Source organism: Galeopterus variegatus, unplaced genomic scaffold (genome assembly GCF_000696425.1).
Source record: "Galeopterus variegatus unplaced genomic scaffold, G_variegatus-3.0.2 Scaffold6351, whole genome shotgun sequence".
Lineage (NCBI taxonomy): Eukaryota > Metazoa > Chordata > Mammalia > Dermoptera > Cynocephalidae > Galeopterus > Galeopterus variegatus.
Window position 1 is genome coordinate 114,316 of NW_007732462.1, and position 14,290 is coordinate 128,605.

General features: G+C 43.7%; 1 protein-coding gene across 4 annotated transcripts in view; it reads left to right on the forward strand.

Moving 5' to 3' along the window:
- Positions 1-14,290, forward strand: part of TMEM120B (transmembrane protein 120B) — a 45,791-nt gene that overhangs the window by 10,341 nt on the left and 21,160 nt on the right. For all 4 annotated transcript variants that reach the window (XM_008590751.1, XM_008590752.1, XM_008590754.1 and 1 more), the window contains exons 2-3: positions 10,588-10,706; positions 13,171-13,287. In XM_008590751.1, the coding sequence (XP_008588973.1) occupies positions 10,588-10,706; positions 13,171-13,287 (236 nt within the window). The remainder of the gene's footprint in view (positions 1-10,587; positions 10,707-13,170; positions 13,288-14,290) is intronic.

Here is a 14,290-nt window from a genome sequence, read left to right on the forward strand (position 1 = left end):
GTTTCTCTTTTTCAGCAGTTCTCATAAAAGCCCCACTATTGAGTTTTGCTGGTTCCGACCCGTCCCCAAATCAGCCAGCTAGGTCAGATGGCTGATATTATGATTGGCCAGGCCTGGATCATATGCCCACTCCTGGAGCCCCAGGGCATGGCCCACCCTGCTCCTAAGCCAGATCTCATGGACTGAGTATTGGGGAGGAGTGGGTCTCCAAAGAAACTGTGGGGACATTAACCAGAAAAGGAATAGCTGCCTGGTTGGCAAAAACCACAGAAGATCTCTATCTGGCCTACTGGTTCTATTCGAGGCCACAGGGCCAAAGTTGTCTGGATGAAAGGCAGGATTGGATTGCCTCAATTAGTTCATCCTCCTCCTAGAAAAATCATATCAAAGAAAAAAATAACAACAAAAGACAAGACAAAAAAAAGAGTAAAAGAAAAATCATATCAAAATACAGGTCCTGAAAAAATAAAATAAGATGAAACAAACCACAGGTCCAACTGAAGGTCTGCTGGAGATACCCTCATGTGCAGAGGGCAGCCAGGGACTTTGAGGGGAGACAGGAATTGTATCCTCTTCCGCTGCTAGAAAGGCCCATGGACAGGGCATCAGGAGACAGCTGTTGTAAAATGGTGCAGCCACTGTGGAAAACAGTATGGCAGTGCCCAAAATAAACATAGAATTACTATATGATCCAGCGTTGCACTTCTGAGTATATACCTAAAAGAATTAGAAGCAGGGTCTTGAAAAGATATTTGTAGGAGGGTCTGGCCAGTTAGCTCAGTTGGTTAGAGCACTGTGTTATAACACCAAGGTCAAGGGTTTGGCTCCCCATACTGGCCAGCTGCCAAAAAGAAAAAAGAAAAGATGTTTGTACACCCATGTTCTTAGCAGCATTATTCACAGTATCCAAAAAGTGCAAGTAACCCAGATGTCTATAAATGGATGAATGGATAAACAAAATGTGATATATCCATACAGTGGAATATTATTCAGCCTTTGAAAAGGAGATTCTGATATGTGCTACTACATGGATGAAACTTGAACACATTATTTCAAGTGCTAAATAAGCCAGTCACAAAAGGACAAATATTGTATGATTCCATTTACATGAGGTACCTAGAGTAGTCAGATTCACAGAGACAGAAAGTAGAATGGTGGGTGCTAAGTGCTGGGGGGAGGGGAGAACGGGGAGTTACTTTTTGATGGGTTTGTAGTTTCAGTTTGGCATGATGAAAAAGTTGTGGAGATGCACAGTGGTGATGATTGTACAGCAATGTGAATGTACTAAATANTAACAATGAGTCCGGGGCTCTTGCTGTCTCTTCTTACCTAGTATAGTTAACTGTCCTTCTGTTTCGTTCTTTGCCACGTTAATCTGGATTCTGATACTTGCCTCTGAAATGAAGACACTCAACCCAAGCTGGCAAAGCAAAACAGAACAAAGTGCAATCTGTTTACTTATGTAATTGGAAAGTCAAAGGTGAACTGCCTTCAGGTGTAGGTGGATCCAGAGGCTCAAATAAAATCATCAGTGCTCAGCTTTCATTTACCTCTCGTCCTTGTTTTCTTAAGTTTGGTTCATTCTCAGGCAGCTCCATTAGCTCTGGGCTCCCATCTTGCTACCTTCAAAAGTAGTGGAAAGAGTTTCTCTTTTTCAGCAGTTCTCATAAAAGCCCCACTATTGAGTTTTGCTGGTTCCGACCCNAATGGATGAATGGATAAACAAAATGTGATATATCCATACAGTGGAATATTATTCAGCCTTTAAAAAGGAGATTCTGATATGTGCTACTACGTGGATGAAACTTGAACACATTATTTCATGTGCTAAATAAGCCAGTCACAAAAGGACAAATATTGTATGATTCCATTTACATGAGGTACCTAGAGTAGTCAGATTCACAGAGACAGAAAATAGAATGGTGGGTGCTAAGTGCTGGGGGGAGGGGAGAACGGGGAGTTACTGTTTGATGGGTTTGTAGTTTCAGTTTGGCATGGTGAAAAAGTTGTGGAGATGCACAGTGGTGATGATTGTACAGCAATGTGAATGTACTAAATACCACCCTTAAAATGGTTAAGATGGTAAATTCAATGTTATGTGTATTTTATCACAATTAAAAAATGAGAGAGACAGACAGACAGCTGGTCTGGAAAAAAGTAAGGATCCAAGAAATGAATTGATAAGCTTTTCTACTGCTTGTGAAACTGGTATGAGGGTGGAATGTGCAAAGACTGGGCGTGGGCGAGGAATACCTCTGGGCAGAGAGTGTGTCACACTAAGGTCCTTGTTTCTGACTCTCACCATGCCACCTTGTCCTCCTCGTGGCTGGCAAATCCTGAGCCTGGAGCCACGGCCAGGAGCAGACCAGGAGCATGTGTAGTCTCCAGTATCCGATCTCCCCTGGGAAGTGGCTCTGGCCAATGGCAGAGGGAGAGAACTGTGGGGAAGCACGAATGATCCCATATACCAGGGGACAAAAATACAGGAAGGCCCTCAGTCTTCCCGTTCCTTTCCAACCTGATGCCTAAGGGTCAAGCAGAAAATATCACCAGTGGCACATTAGAAAAGTGCCTGGAAAAAATTAACTGTTGATAGCATTGAGTGTTGGTGAAGTGTGGACAACTGTCATATGCTGTGGGTGGGAATATAAATTGGCACAGCCACTCTACAGGGCAATTTGCCAAGATCTATTAAAACTAAAAACAAGCCTGTACCTTCTGACTCAGCAATTCCACTTCTCTCCCTCAGAGAGAATCTTCCCTAGAGGGATATTTAGTTGTGTGCCCAGAGAGGCAGTGCAGGGATAATCAATGTTACATTGTTGGTTCTAGTGAGAGACTGGAAGCAACCTAAATATCCAGTAATAGGGGAATGACTAAATAAATTGTAATATATCTGTAGCATGAAATACTTCACAGCACTGAGAAAGAGTGAAGTTATGCTGGTCTGGAAAAAAGTAAGGATCCAAGAAATGAATTGATAAGCTTTTCTACTGCTTGTGAAACTGGTATGAGGGTGGAATGTGCAAAGACTGGGCGTGGGCGAGGAATACCTCTGGGCAGAGAGTGTGTCACACTAAGGTCCTAGTTTCTGACTCTCACCATGCCACCTTGTCCTCCTCGTGGCTGGCAAATCCTGAGCCTGGAGCCACGGCCAGGAGCAGACCAGGAGCATGTGTAGTCTCCAGTATCCGATCTCCCCTGGGAAGTGGCTCTGGCCAATGGCAGAGGGAGAGAACTGTGGGGAAGCACGAATGATCCCATATACCAGGGGACAAAAATACAGGAAGGCCCTCAGTCTTCCCGTTCCTTTCCAACCTGATGCCTAAGGGTCAAGCAGAAAATATCACCAGTGGCACATTAGAAAAGTGCCTGGAAAAAATTAACTGTTGATAGCATTGAGTGTTGGTGAAGTGTGGACAACTGTCATATGCTGTGGGTGGGAATATAAATTGGCACAGCCACTCTACAGGGCAATTTGCCAAGATCTATTAAAACTAAAAACAAGCCTGTACCTTCTGACTCAGCAATTCCACTTCTCTCCCTCAGAGAGAATCTTCCCTAGAGGGATATTTAGTTGTGTGCCCAGAGAGGCAGTGCAGGGATAATCAATGTTACATTGTTAGTTCTAGTGAGAGACTGGAAGCAACCTAAATATCCAGTAATAGGAGAATGACTAAATAAATTGTAATATATCTGTAGCATGAAATACTTCACAGCACTGAGAAAGAGTGAAGTTATGTGCTTTAAGGTATAAGCTGTGCCACTATAACAAAGAGATCCCAAAATAAAATGGCTTAAATGAGGTAGCTTCTTTCTCACATGACAGTCCAGAGGGAGGTGTGGTCCACGGTGAGTGGTGTTCCAGTTATTTTTGCTGCATAAGACAACAGTAATTGCATTGTGCTCATGGATTCAGTGGGTCAGGAATTGAGGGCATAGTGGGGAGGCTTGACTGTGCTTTATGATGTCTGGGGCCTTAGCTAGGAAGACTTGAATGGCTGGGGGTAACTCACAAGGCTAAGGTTCAAATCATCTGGAGGTTTCTTTGTGTACATGTCTGGTGCCCAGGTGGAATGACAAGATTTGTCTTAATTGGGACTATTGATAGGTGTGCCTATGCATGTCTTTATGTGGTTAGGGCTTCCATACAGCATGATGGCCTCAGGGTAGTTGTACTTTTTGCTCCAATAGCAAGTAAGGTGGAAGCCACATGGCCTTCTGTGACCTTTTCTCAGAAGTTGTATAGTATCGTTTTTGCCATATTCTTTTGCCCAACCCAGTCACAAGCCTACCTAGATTTAAGGATAGGGAACAGAGACCTCACTTCTCTATGTGAGGCAAGCTAAAGAATGGGTTGTCATGTTTTAAACCCATTACAGATGGAAAGCCTGTCACGTGAAGTCACCCCACGACCCAGGTTGGTTTGGTAGGGGAGGGTACAGTCGGCTCTGCCATTTGCATTATGTAGATTCCACCTCTGGTTTTCAGGTAACTAGACCCACTGTTGCTGTATCCCAGCCAGGGAAGAGAGAGCAGAGGGAAAGCTGTTCCTAGTAAAAACATGGTTCAGAACTTGCACACATCACTTCTGCTGGTGTCCTANTGAAAAAGTTGTGGAGATGCACAGTGGTGATGATTGTACAGCAATGTGAATGTACTAAATACCACCCTTAAAATGGTTAAGATGGTAAATTCAATGTTATGTGTATTTTATCACAATTAAAAAATGAGAGAGACAGACAGACAGCTGGTCTGGAAAAAAGTAAGGATCCAAGAAATGAATTGATAAGCTTTTCTACTGCTTGTGAAACTGGTATGAGGGTGGAATGTGCAAAGACTGGGCGTGGGCGAGGAATACCTCTGGGCAGAGAGTGTGTCACACTAAGGTCCTAGTTTCTGACTCTCACCATGCCACCTTGTCCTCCTCGTGGCTGGCAAATCCTGAGCCTGGAGCCACGGCCAGGAGCAGACCAGGAGCATGTGTAGTCTCCAGTATCCGATCTCCCCTGGGAAGTGGCTCTGGCCAATGGCAGAGGGAGAGAACTGTGGGGAAGCACGAATGATCCCATATACCAGGGGACAAAAATACAGGAAGGCCCTCGGTCTTCCCGTTCCTTTCCAACCTGATGCCTAAGGGTCAAGCAGAAAATATCACCAGTGGCACATTAGAAAAGTGCCTGGAAAAAATTAACTGTTGATAGCATTGAGTGTTGGTGAAGTGTGGACAACTGTCATATGCTGTGGGTGGGAATATAAATTGGCACAGCCACTCCACAGGGCAATTTGCCAAGATCTATTAAAACTAAAAACAAGCCTGTACCTTCTGACTCAGCAATTCCACTTCTCTCCCTCAGAGAGAATCTTCCCTAGAGGGATATTTAGTTGTGTGCCCAGAGAGGCAGTGCAGGGATAATCAATGTTACATTGTTGGTTCTAGTGAGAGACTGGAAGCAACCTAAATATCCAGTAATAGGGGAATGACTAAATAAATTGTAATATATCTGTAGCATGAAATACTTCACAGCACTGAGAAAGAGTGAAGTTATATGCTTTAAGGTATAAGCTGTGCCACTGTAACAAAGAGATCCCAAAATAAAATGGCTTAAATGAGGTAGCTTTTTTCTCACATGACAGTCCAGAGGGAGGTGTGGTCCACGGTGAGTGGTGTTCCAGTTATTTTTGCTGCATAAGACAACAATAATTGCATTGTGCTCATGGATTCAGTGGGTCAGGAATTGAGGGCATAGTGGGGATGCTTGACTGTGCTTTATGATGTCTGGGGCCTTAGCTAGGAAGACTTGAATGGCTGGGGGTAACTCACAAGGCTAAGGTTCAAATCATCTGGAGGTTTCTTTGTGCACATGTCTGGTGCCCAGGTGGAATGATAAGATTTGTCTTAATTGGGACTATTGATAGGTGTGCCTATGCATGTCTTTATGTGGTTAGGGCTTCCATACAGCATGATGGCCTCAGGGTAGTTATACTTTTTGCTCCAATAGCAAGTAAGGTGGAAGCCACATGGCCTTCTGTGACCTTTTCTCAGAAGTTGTATAGTATCATTTTTGCCATATTCTTTTGCCCAACCCGGTCACAAGCCTACCTAGATTTAAGGATAGGGAACAGAGACCTCACTTCTCTATGTGAGGCAAGCTAAAGAATGGGTTGTCATGTTTTAAACCCATTACAGATGGAAAGCCTGTCACGTGAAGTCACCCCACGACCCAGGTTGGTTTGGTAGGGGAGGGTACAGTCGGCTCTGCCATTTGCATTATGTAGATTCCACCTCTGGTTTTCAGGTAACTAGACCCACTGTTGCTGTATCCCAGCCAGGGAAGAGAGAGCAGAGGGCAAGCTGTTCCTAGTAAAAACATGGTTCAGAACTTGCACACATCACTTCTGCTGGTGTCCTATTGGCTAACTCTTAGTCGTACCACTACACCTAGCTGCAAGGAAGGCTGGGAAATGTAGTCTGTAGCTGAACAGCCATGTACCCAGCTGCAAGTTGGTGGGGTTCTGTTACCAAAAGGAAGCAAGGGAGAGTAAGTATTAGGGACAATTACTATTTGCAGCGGTATGTATTTTTTTCATATATTTGCATATAAATGTACATACATTTGTGTGTGTGTATAAATTATGTCTATATAGAATGTAAAAATAAATAGATACAGAGAGGGGAAAACAGGGAGGTATTAGTCAAGGGTACAAAGTTTCAGTTATTCAAGATGAATAAGTCCTAGAGATCTACTGTACAGCACAGTGCCTATAGTTAACAATAATGTATTGCAGACTTAAAAATTTGCTAAGAGGTAGATCTCATGTTAAGTGTTCTTATCACACACACAAGAATACTAATAAAGAGCAGAAGGAAACTCTTGGAGGTGGTGGATGGGTTTATAGTTTAGATTGTGGTGATGATTTCATGGGTATATACTTATCTCCAAATTCATCAAGTTGTATACATTAAATATGTACAGTTGACCCTTGAGCAACACAGTCTGAATTGCCCGTGTCCACTTAAATGCAGATATTTTTCAATAAATACTCTAAGTGTAATTTCTCTTCCTTATGATTTTCTTAATAACGTTTTCTTTTCTCTAGCTTACTTTATTGTCAGAATACAGTATATAATATATATAATACACAAAATATGTGTTAATCGACTGTTTATGTTACCCAGAAGGTTTCTGGTCAACAGTAGGCTATTAGCAGTTAAGTGTTTGAGGAGTCAAAAGTTAGACGTGGATTTTTTTTTTTGACTGTACAAGGGGATCAGCACCCCTAACCCCAGCATTGCTCGAGGGTCAACTGTACAGCTTTTTGTATGTCAATCATACCTTAATAAAGTGTTTTTTTTTTTTTAACGAAATACATAGATACATAGAATATAGTCTGGAAGTATACACAGAAAAAGGTCTAGAAGAAGTTGTTAACCGTAGTTACTCTGGGTGAGAAGACAGGGTAGGGGTATATTCAAAGCAGACTTTAGCTGTAGCTGTAGTGTTTTAATTTTTAACAAGAATAATGTTTTCACATATTACTTGTGAAATTAAATATTAATTCAAACTGAAGAGGTCCTGGAGAGCATCTGGCAGCTGATTTTGTTGCTTTACCCTTATCTCTCCAAGAATGCCAGGAGGTGGTGCAGACCCGTTATCTCTCAGGAGCCTCTCAGTCCAAACTCCCCACCTTCTTGAAGCTTCTGTCATCTGGTCAGGGTCTCTCTGCTCCTGTCCTCCCCATCTGCTTCTGGAGGGTTTCCTCTGTTACCAGCAGATATTTGTTGAACGAGAGGGCTGTTTGGCACTAAAGAATTCAAAAGTAATTAAAACTCAGTCTCTCTCTGTACAAATAACTTATTAATTACAAATAGAAAGTTGGTCACTGTACAGTAGAGGAACCGGGTGGACACTTTCACCAATTGTACCAAGCAATCAAAGTTAACATCATGGACACCGTGGCCCTCCTGACAGGAGGGGCGAAGGACATAGTGTAACTTTAGTGGCATTCTGGCCCCAGTGCATAACCAAAATTTAATCGTGAGGAAACATCAGGTAAACCCAAATTGAGGGACATTCTCCAAAACAACTAGACTGAACTCTTTAAAAATGTCGATTCATGAAGGACAAATGTTGAGGAACCTTTAGATTAAAGAGACGAGCAGTAACACAAGGCATGCGACTGAATTGGATCTGAAGGAAACTGACATGAGAAAGACAGCAAAATTTGAATTTGGACAGTTTTTGAGGTCATAGCATTGTTTTATATCAAGGTCAAATTTTCTTTTTCTTTTTCTTTTTTTTTTTTTTATTCAAAGCAGACTTTAGCTGTAGCTGTAGTGTTTTAATTTTTAACAAGAATAATGTTTTCACATATTACTTGTGAAATTAAATATTAATTCAAACTGAAGAGGTCCTGGAGAGCATCTGGCAGCTGATTTTGTGGCTTTGCCCTTATCTCTCCAAGAATGCCAGGAGGTGGTGCAGACCCGTTATCTCTCAGGAGCCTCTCAGTCCAAACTCCCCACCTTCTTGAAGCTTCTGTCATCTGGTCAGGGTCTCTCTGCTCCTGTCCTCCCCATCTGCTTCTGGAGGGTTTCCTCTGTTACCAGCAGATATTTGTTGAACGAGAGGGCTGTTTGGCACTAAAGAATTCAAAAGTAATTAAAACTCAGTCTCTCTCTGTACAAATAACTTATTAATTACAAATGGAAAGTTGGTCACTGTACAGTGGAGGAACCGGGTGGACACTTTCACCAATTGTACCAAGCAATCAAAGTTAACATCATGGACACCGTGGCCCTCCTGACAGGAGGGGCGAAGGACATAGCGTAACTTTAGTGGCATTCTGGCCCCAGTGCATAACCAAAATTTAATTGTGAGGAAACATCAGGTAAACCCAAATTGAGGGACATTCTCCAAAACAACTAGACTGAACTCTTTAAAAATGTCGATTCATGAAGGACAAATGTTGAGGAACCTTTAGATTAAAGAGACGAGCAGTAACACAAGGCATGCGACTGAATTGGATCTGAAGGAAACTGACATGAGAAAGACAGCAAAATTTGAATTTGGACAGTTTTTGAGGTCATAGCATTGTTTTATATCAAGGTCAAATTTTCTGTATGTGATAATTGTACTGCAGATGTACAGGAGAATATCATTGTTCTTAGGAAATACACACTCAAGTATTTAGGAGTAAGGAGGTGTCTTGTCTACAACTAACTCCCAAATGGCTAGAACAGGAATGGGCCAAGTTTTTTGGTAAAAGGCCAAATAGTGAAGATTTTAGGCTTTCTGGGCCATATGGTCTCTGTCACAACTACTCACTCTGCTGTTGTAGTGCCAAAGCAGTCACAGACAATATGTAAATGATAGGTGTGGCTGTGTGCCAATAAAACTTTATTTATGGGCACTGCAATTCCAATTTCATATAATTTTCATGTCACAAAGTATTCTTTTCAACCATGCGAAACCCATTTCTATCTTACCATCCATACAAAATTAGGTGGCCAGATGTGGCCTGTGGGCTGTCTTTAACGATGCCTGATATAGAAAAAGAATACACACACACACACACACACACACACGTACACGTGTGCTCACACACGCATGCTGAAGTCTCCTTTGAACATACCCCTATCCTGCCTTCTCCCCTTTCCCCAGAAGTAATCATTTTCTTTTTCTAGACCTTTTTCTTATTTTTACATTTTTTAAATTAATTTTTTCTTTTTCTCATGAGGTACCCAGAAACCATTCTAGATCTTTTTCTATGTATTCTTCCAGACTGTGTCCTATGTATTTTTCTAGTTGATTTGGCAAGAACTCTCTTCATTGCCAGGATCAGCTCAAAGTGAACACTAAGTGAAAATAAATTTGTTAATTTATATAACCTAGAGTATTGGATAGAATTACATTCAGACTTGGTTAGACTCAAGAGCTGAAATGATGCTGTGAGAATTCTGTCTCTGAGCATCAACCAATTCTGTTTTCCTGTTTGGCTTCATTGTTAGGTAAGCTGTCCCACTCAGAGCCCCAGGTGTACCTTCTACCAGATTAGCAAACCCAAGAGTTTTTAAAAAGAACATCTCTAAACTGATCACTCCAACCAAAGTCCCAGGGTTGGCTCTCATTGGCCCAGCTTGAGCCATGTGTCCACCTCTGAACCAATCAATTGCCAGGGGATTGGAGGATACTGATTAACCAGGCCTGGGTCATATGACCACCCTTGGAGTAGGGACCTATAGCTCTACCCAAACCATCTGGACTAAGAATTGACCCCCAAAGGCATGTTTGGTTGCTGTTACCATCAGAAACAATGGAACCTGGGTAGGAAAGAGCTGCAGTTACTCAGTATAAAAGTACTGTGCCATGCTTGCCTTCCCCAATTCCAGTTCCAATTTTTTCTTTTTTAAAATTGTTTCTTTTTCTACAGTCCCAATTTTCTAAGCTACATCCTTGATAGTTGTATTGTTTTTGCTATCAAGCTGTGACCTCTGTAGTCATGTCCCCTGACCACAAGCAAATTATGAAAAATGACCTGTTTACGTTCTCCCACACACCCTGCCCTGGCTCTTTTGTCCTTCAGGAGACACACAGGATCTACAGGCAGAAGCTAGAGGAGCTGACCGCGCTGCAGACTCTGTGTAGCAGTTCCATCAACAAGCAGAAGAAGCGACTGAAGGATTTGAAGCACACACTCCAGAGGTAGGCGGGGCTGCAACTCAAAGGCTCCCCTGGTTTTTAGGGACAGAAATCCAGCTCAAGACTGGCTTAAGCACACTAAATGTCCATCAGCGGATGAATCAACCTAAACGTCCATCAGCGGATGAATGGATAAGAAAACTGGTTTATATACACAATGGAATACTACTCAGCTGTATATAAAAAAAAAGATATCCTATCATTAACAGCAACATAGATGAAACTGGAAACCATCATGTTAAGTGAAATAAGCCAGGCACAAAAAGACAAATACCACATGATATCACTAATATGTGGAATGTAAAAAAAAAAAAAAATGGTTCTCATAGAAGTAGAGAGTAGAATAATGGTTACCAGAGGTGGGGGGATGGGGGTAGAAGTGATGGACTAGTGGATACAAAACTATGCTGTCTACCCTAAGTGAATCATCATGCAGTATTTGCATGTATTGAAACAACATACTGTACCCCACAAACATGTACAAATAAATGTTTAAAGAAAAAAAGCAGCTTAAGCCAAGAATGGAAATTTTAATGGAAAAAAGCCAGGAGTAGCTTCAGGCATCACCAGATCCAGGGGTGAAAGGGTGCTTTACCTTTGTCTAGATTGGCTCCACTCTCAGGCTGATTGTCCCCTCATGGCCACCATCACTGCTATACTTCTATCCTCCAGTCTTACTTCCTTACCGGCTTGGCCACCCCAGCTGAATGAGAATTTCTCTTTCCCAATACTTCAGCAGAGGTTCTGGGATGATCTTCCTTGGCTGGGATTGGACATGTGCCCACCTGTGATTCAATCACTGAGACTCTGCTTGGGCAAGACGAGGTCATGTGCTCAGTCTTGGACCTGGGAGGTGGGACAACCTTGTTGGACCACATGGAGGGGGGATGAGGATGAGAGGTAGTTCCCCAGTAGAAAGTTGGTGTGCTGTTAACAGAAGAAGCTCTGCTGGCCACGTAGCAAGCAGGTATCCTCATGGATGTGGAGGCGTTCCCCATCAGGGTCTCTGGCGTAGGGGGTACTAGCTTGACATCCCTGGTGGGGACATACTTGAGCTCACGATAGTTCCGTTCCTGAGGACTGGATCCTGTTCACTTCCCAATCCTCCCGTCTTCATGGTTTGGGAAGTTCTCTCATCCCACATGGTGAAGGGGTCTAATGGATGCTGTAACCCCCTAGTCAGGCAGGGAAACTGAGACTCTGAGTGACTTGTCTTAGGTTACTTAGCTAGGCCACTTTTCCAGAGTTCGTGACTCCTGGTCAATCCTTTCTTTCCCTCATGGGCAGTTTTTGGGAATGGTACTGATTATACCCCTAACCTTGGTTGCCCATTTTGGAAATCAAGGTTGATTAGTAATGGGGTAGAGAGTGTGGATGGTTCCATGTAAAGACGTCACCAGATATGTCTTGGAAAAACATGTCACACTGATGGAAGGACTCAACAGTCCTGAGTCTTTTTTTCAGTGTAGGGTTTTTCAGCCTCGGCACTGTTGATGATTCTTTGCTGCAGGAGTTGCCCTGTGCATATTAGGAGGGTCAGCAGCATCCCAGGCCTCTACCCACCAGATGCCATTAGCAACCCCAACTCCTGTGGTGACAAACAAAATGTCTCCAGACATCACCACGTGTCCCCAGTTGACAAGCACTGGGTTAGAAGATTGACCCATGAGTTGGGTTCTTAGCTCAGTGATTCCTACCATATCCGAGGGTACCATGTCTACTGACTTGTTTTTGTAGTTTTGAGAGTTAAATGATGATTCTTTGCTGCAGGAGTTGCCCTGTGCATATTAGGAGGGTCAGCAGCATCCCAGGCCTCTACCCACCAGATGCCATTAGCACCCCCAACTCCTGTGGTGACAAACAAAATGTCTCCAGACATCACCATGTGTCCCCAGTTGACAAGCACTGGGTTAGAAGATTGACCCATGAGTTGGGTTCTTAGCTCAGTGACTCCTACCATATCCGAGGGTACCATGTCTACTGACTTGTTTTTGTAGTTTTGAGAGTTAAATGTCACTAAAGAAGAACAGTCAGAACTTGATTGGTTAACTGCTTATACTTTCCAGGGCCTCCCTGTCTGTCCTCTTAGTAACCTTCAGTTTATTCCTTTAGAATAGTGAGAAGAAAATTGTGTTGCCAGCTAACATCCACTGAGCTCGTACAGTGTACCAGGTATCATTCTAGATGCTTTGCTCTGTATTTACTCAGTCCTCACAAAGGTATTGTCCATGAGATAGGCCTGATGTTATCCCCATTTTTCAGGTATGGAAAATAAGGCAGAGAGGTTCAAGGTCTTTGCCAAGGTCCCAAGGCTATTAGGGAGCAGAATCACACCCCGAGAGTACAGATGGGCAACTGAGGTTGAGAGGCATCAGGTAGAAAGGCAGGAGGGCGCTGCCCAGGGCGTCCAGATTCTTCCTCCATTTGAGTAATGTTCCTGTCTCTACACCTGCACCTCTGACCCCAGGTACAAGCGCCATGCAAGTCGGGAGGAGGTGGAGCTCGTTCAGCAGATGGGCACAAACATCAAGGAGCGGCAGAATGTCTTCTTTGACATGGAGGCCTACCTGCCCAAGAAGAACGGGTAGGAGCTGGGAACCTGCCCTCCCCTGGCCCGTGTGACTCCACCTGCCTGTTGGAGCTTGAGGTTGGGGGAGGAGAAGAGGAAGCAAGGGCAGGACAGAGAAGGATCTTCCCCACGTGTTCCTCCCTGAGCCCGGGAGGGGACCTCAGTCCCTGCCGTGTCATAGTGACGTTCCTGGAGGACTCTTGTGAGGAACCAGCACCCGCCACATGCCTGGTGCCATCTGGGTCAAGAAGGAAGCTGTTCTCTTCCAAGAGAACAAACATTTATTGAATGCCTACTTGCATGCTCAGCATTGTTCCGGGAGTTCCCTTGACATCAGGCATTTTATTCTCACAAGGTATCCCCATTTTTACAAAGTTCAGAGACATTAGGGAATATTTGGTCAAGGTGGCTAAACCCAGGTTTGGCCAAGCCAGGAAGTGGACACTCGACATTCCAACTCCAAAGCCTGTGTTCTTTCCATCTTCCCCCTTCAGAGAAGTCCCCATCCATTCCATCAAGTGATGTCATTGCCGCTGTGTTCCAGACAGTACTCCTTGCAGTGTCATATCATGACCTGATACAGGCTGCTGAGCATGTCCCGTGCTTCACCCTGCCCCTTTTTCCCGGTGCAGCCTAGCACCGAGTCAGAGGCGCCTACCAGGGAGAGGGGATTTCTCTGAGGCCTGCGATGGGGTGGCAGGTGGCTTGCTAGCTGGCCCTATTACATTTTAACCCATTCCTTTCGGCCTTCTTTTTTGAGTGTTTAGTTACAAACTCTAGGAGTTAGGTAATTTTCTACAGAATGAAACAGCAGCCCAACATTCATGATCCCCTGTTAGTATTGCTTAAATCCTGGCTCTTCTGTCTTTAGTCCTCTGTGCATCTTACATCAGTCAGCAATCCTTACGTTTCAAATGACAGACAACCCAACTCGAAATTGCTTAAGAAAGAAGGGCTGGGGGCCAGCCTGTGGCTCACTCGGGAGAGTGCAGTGCTGATAACACCAAGGCCACGGGTT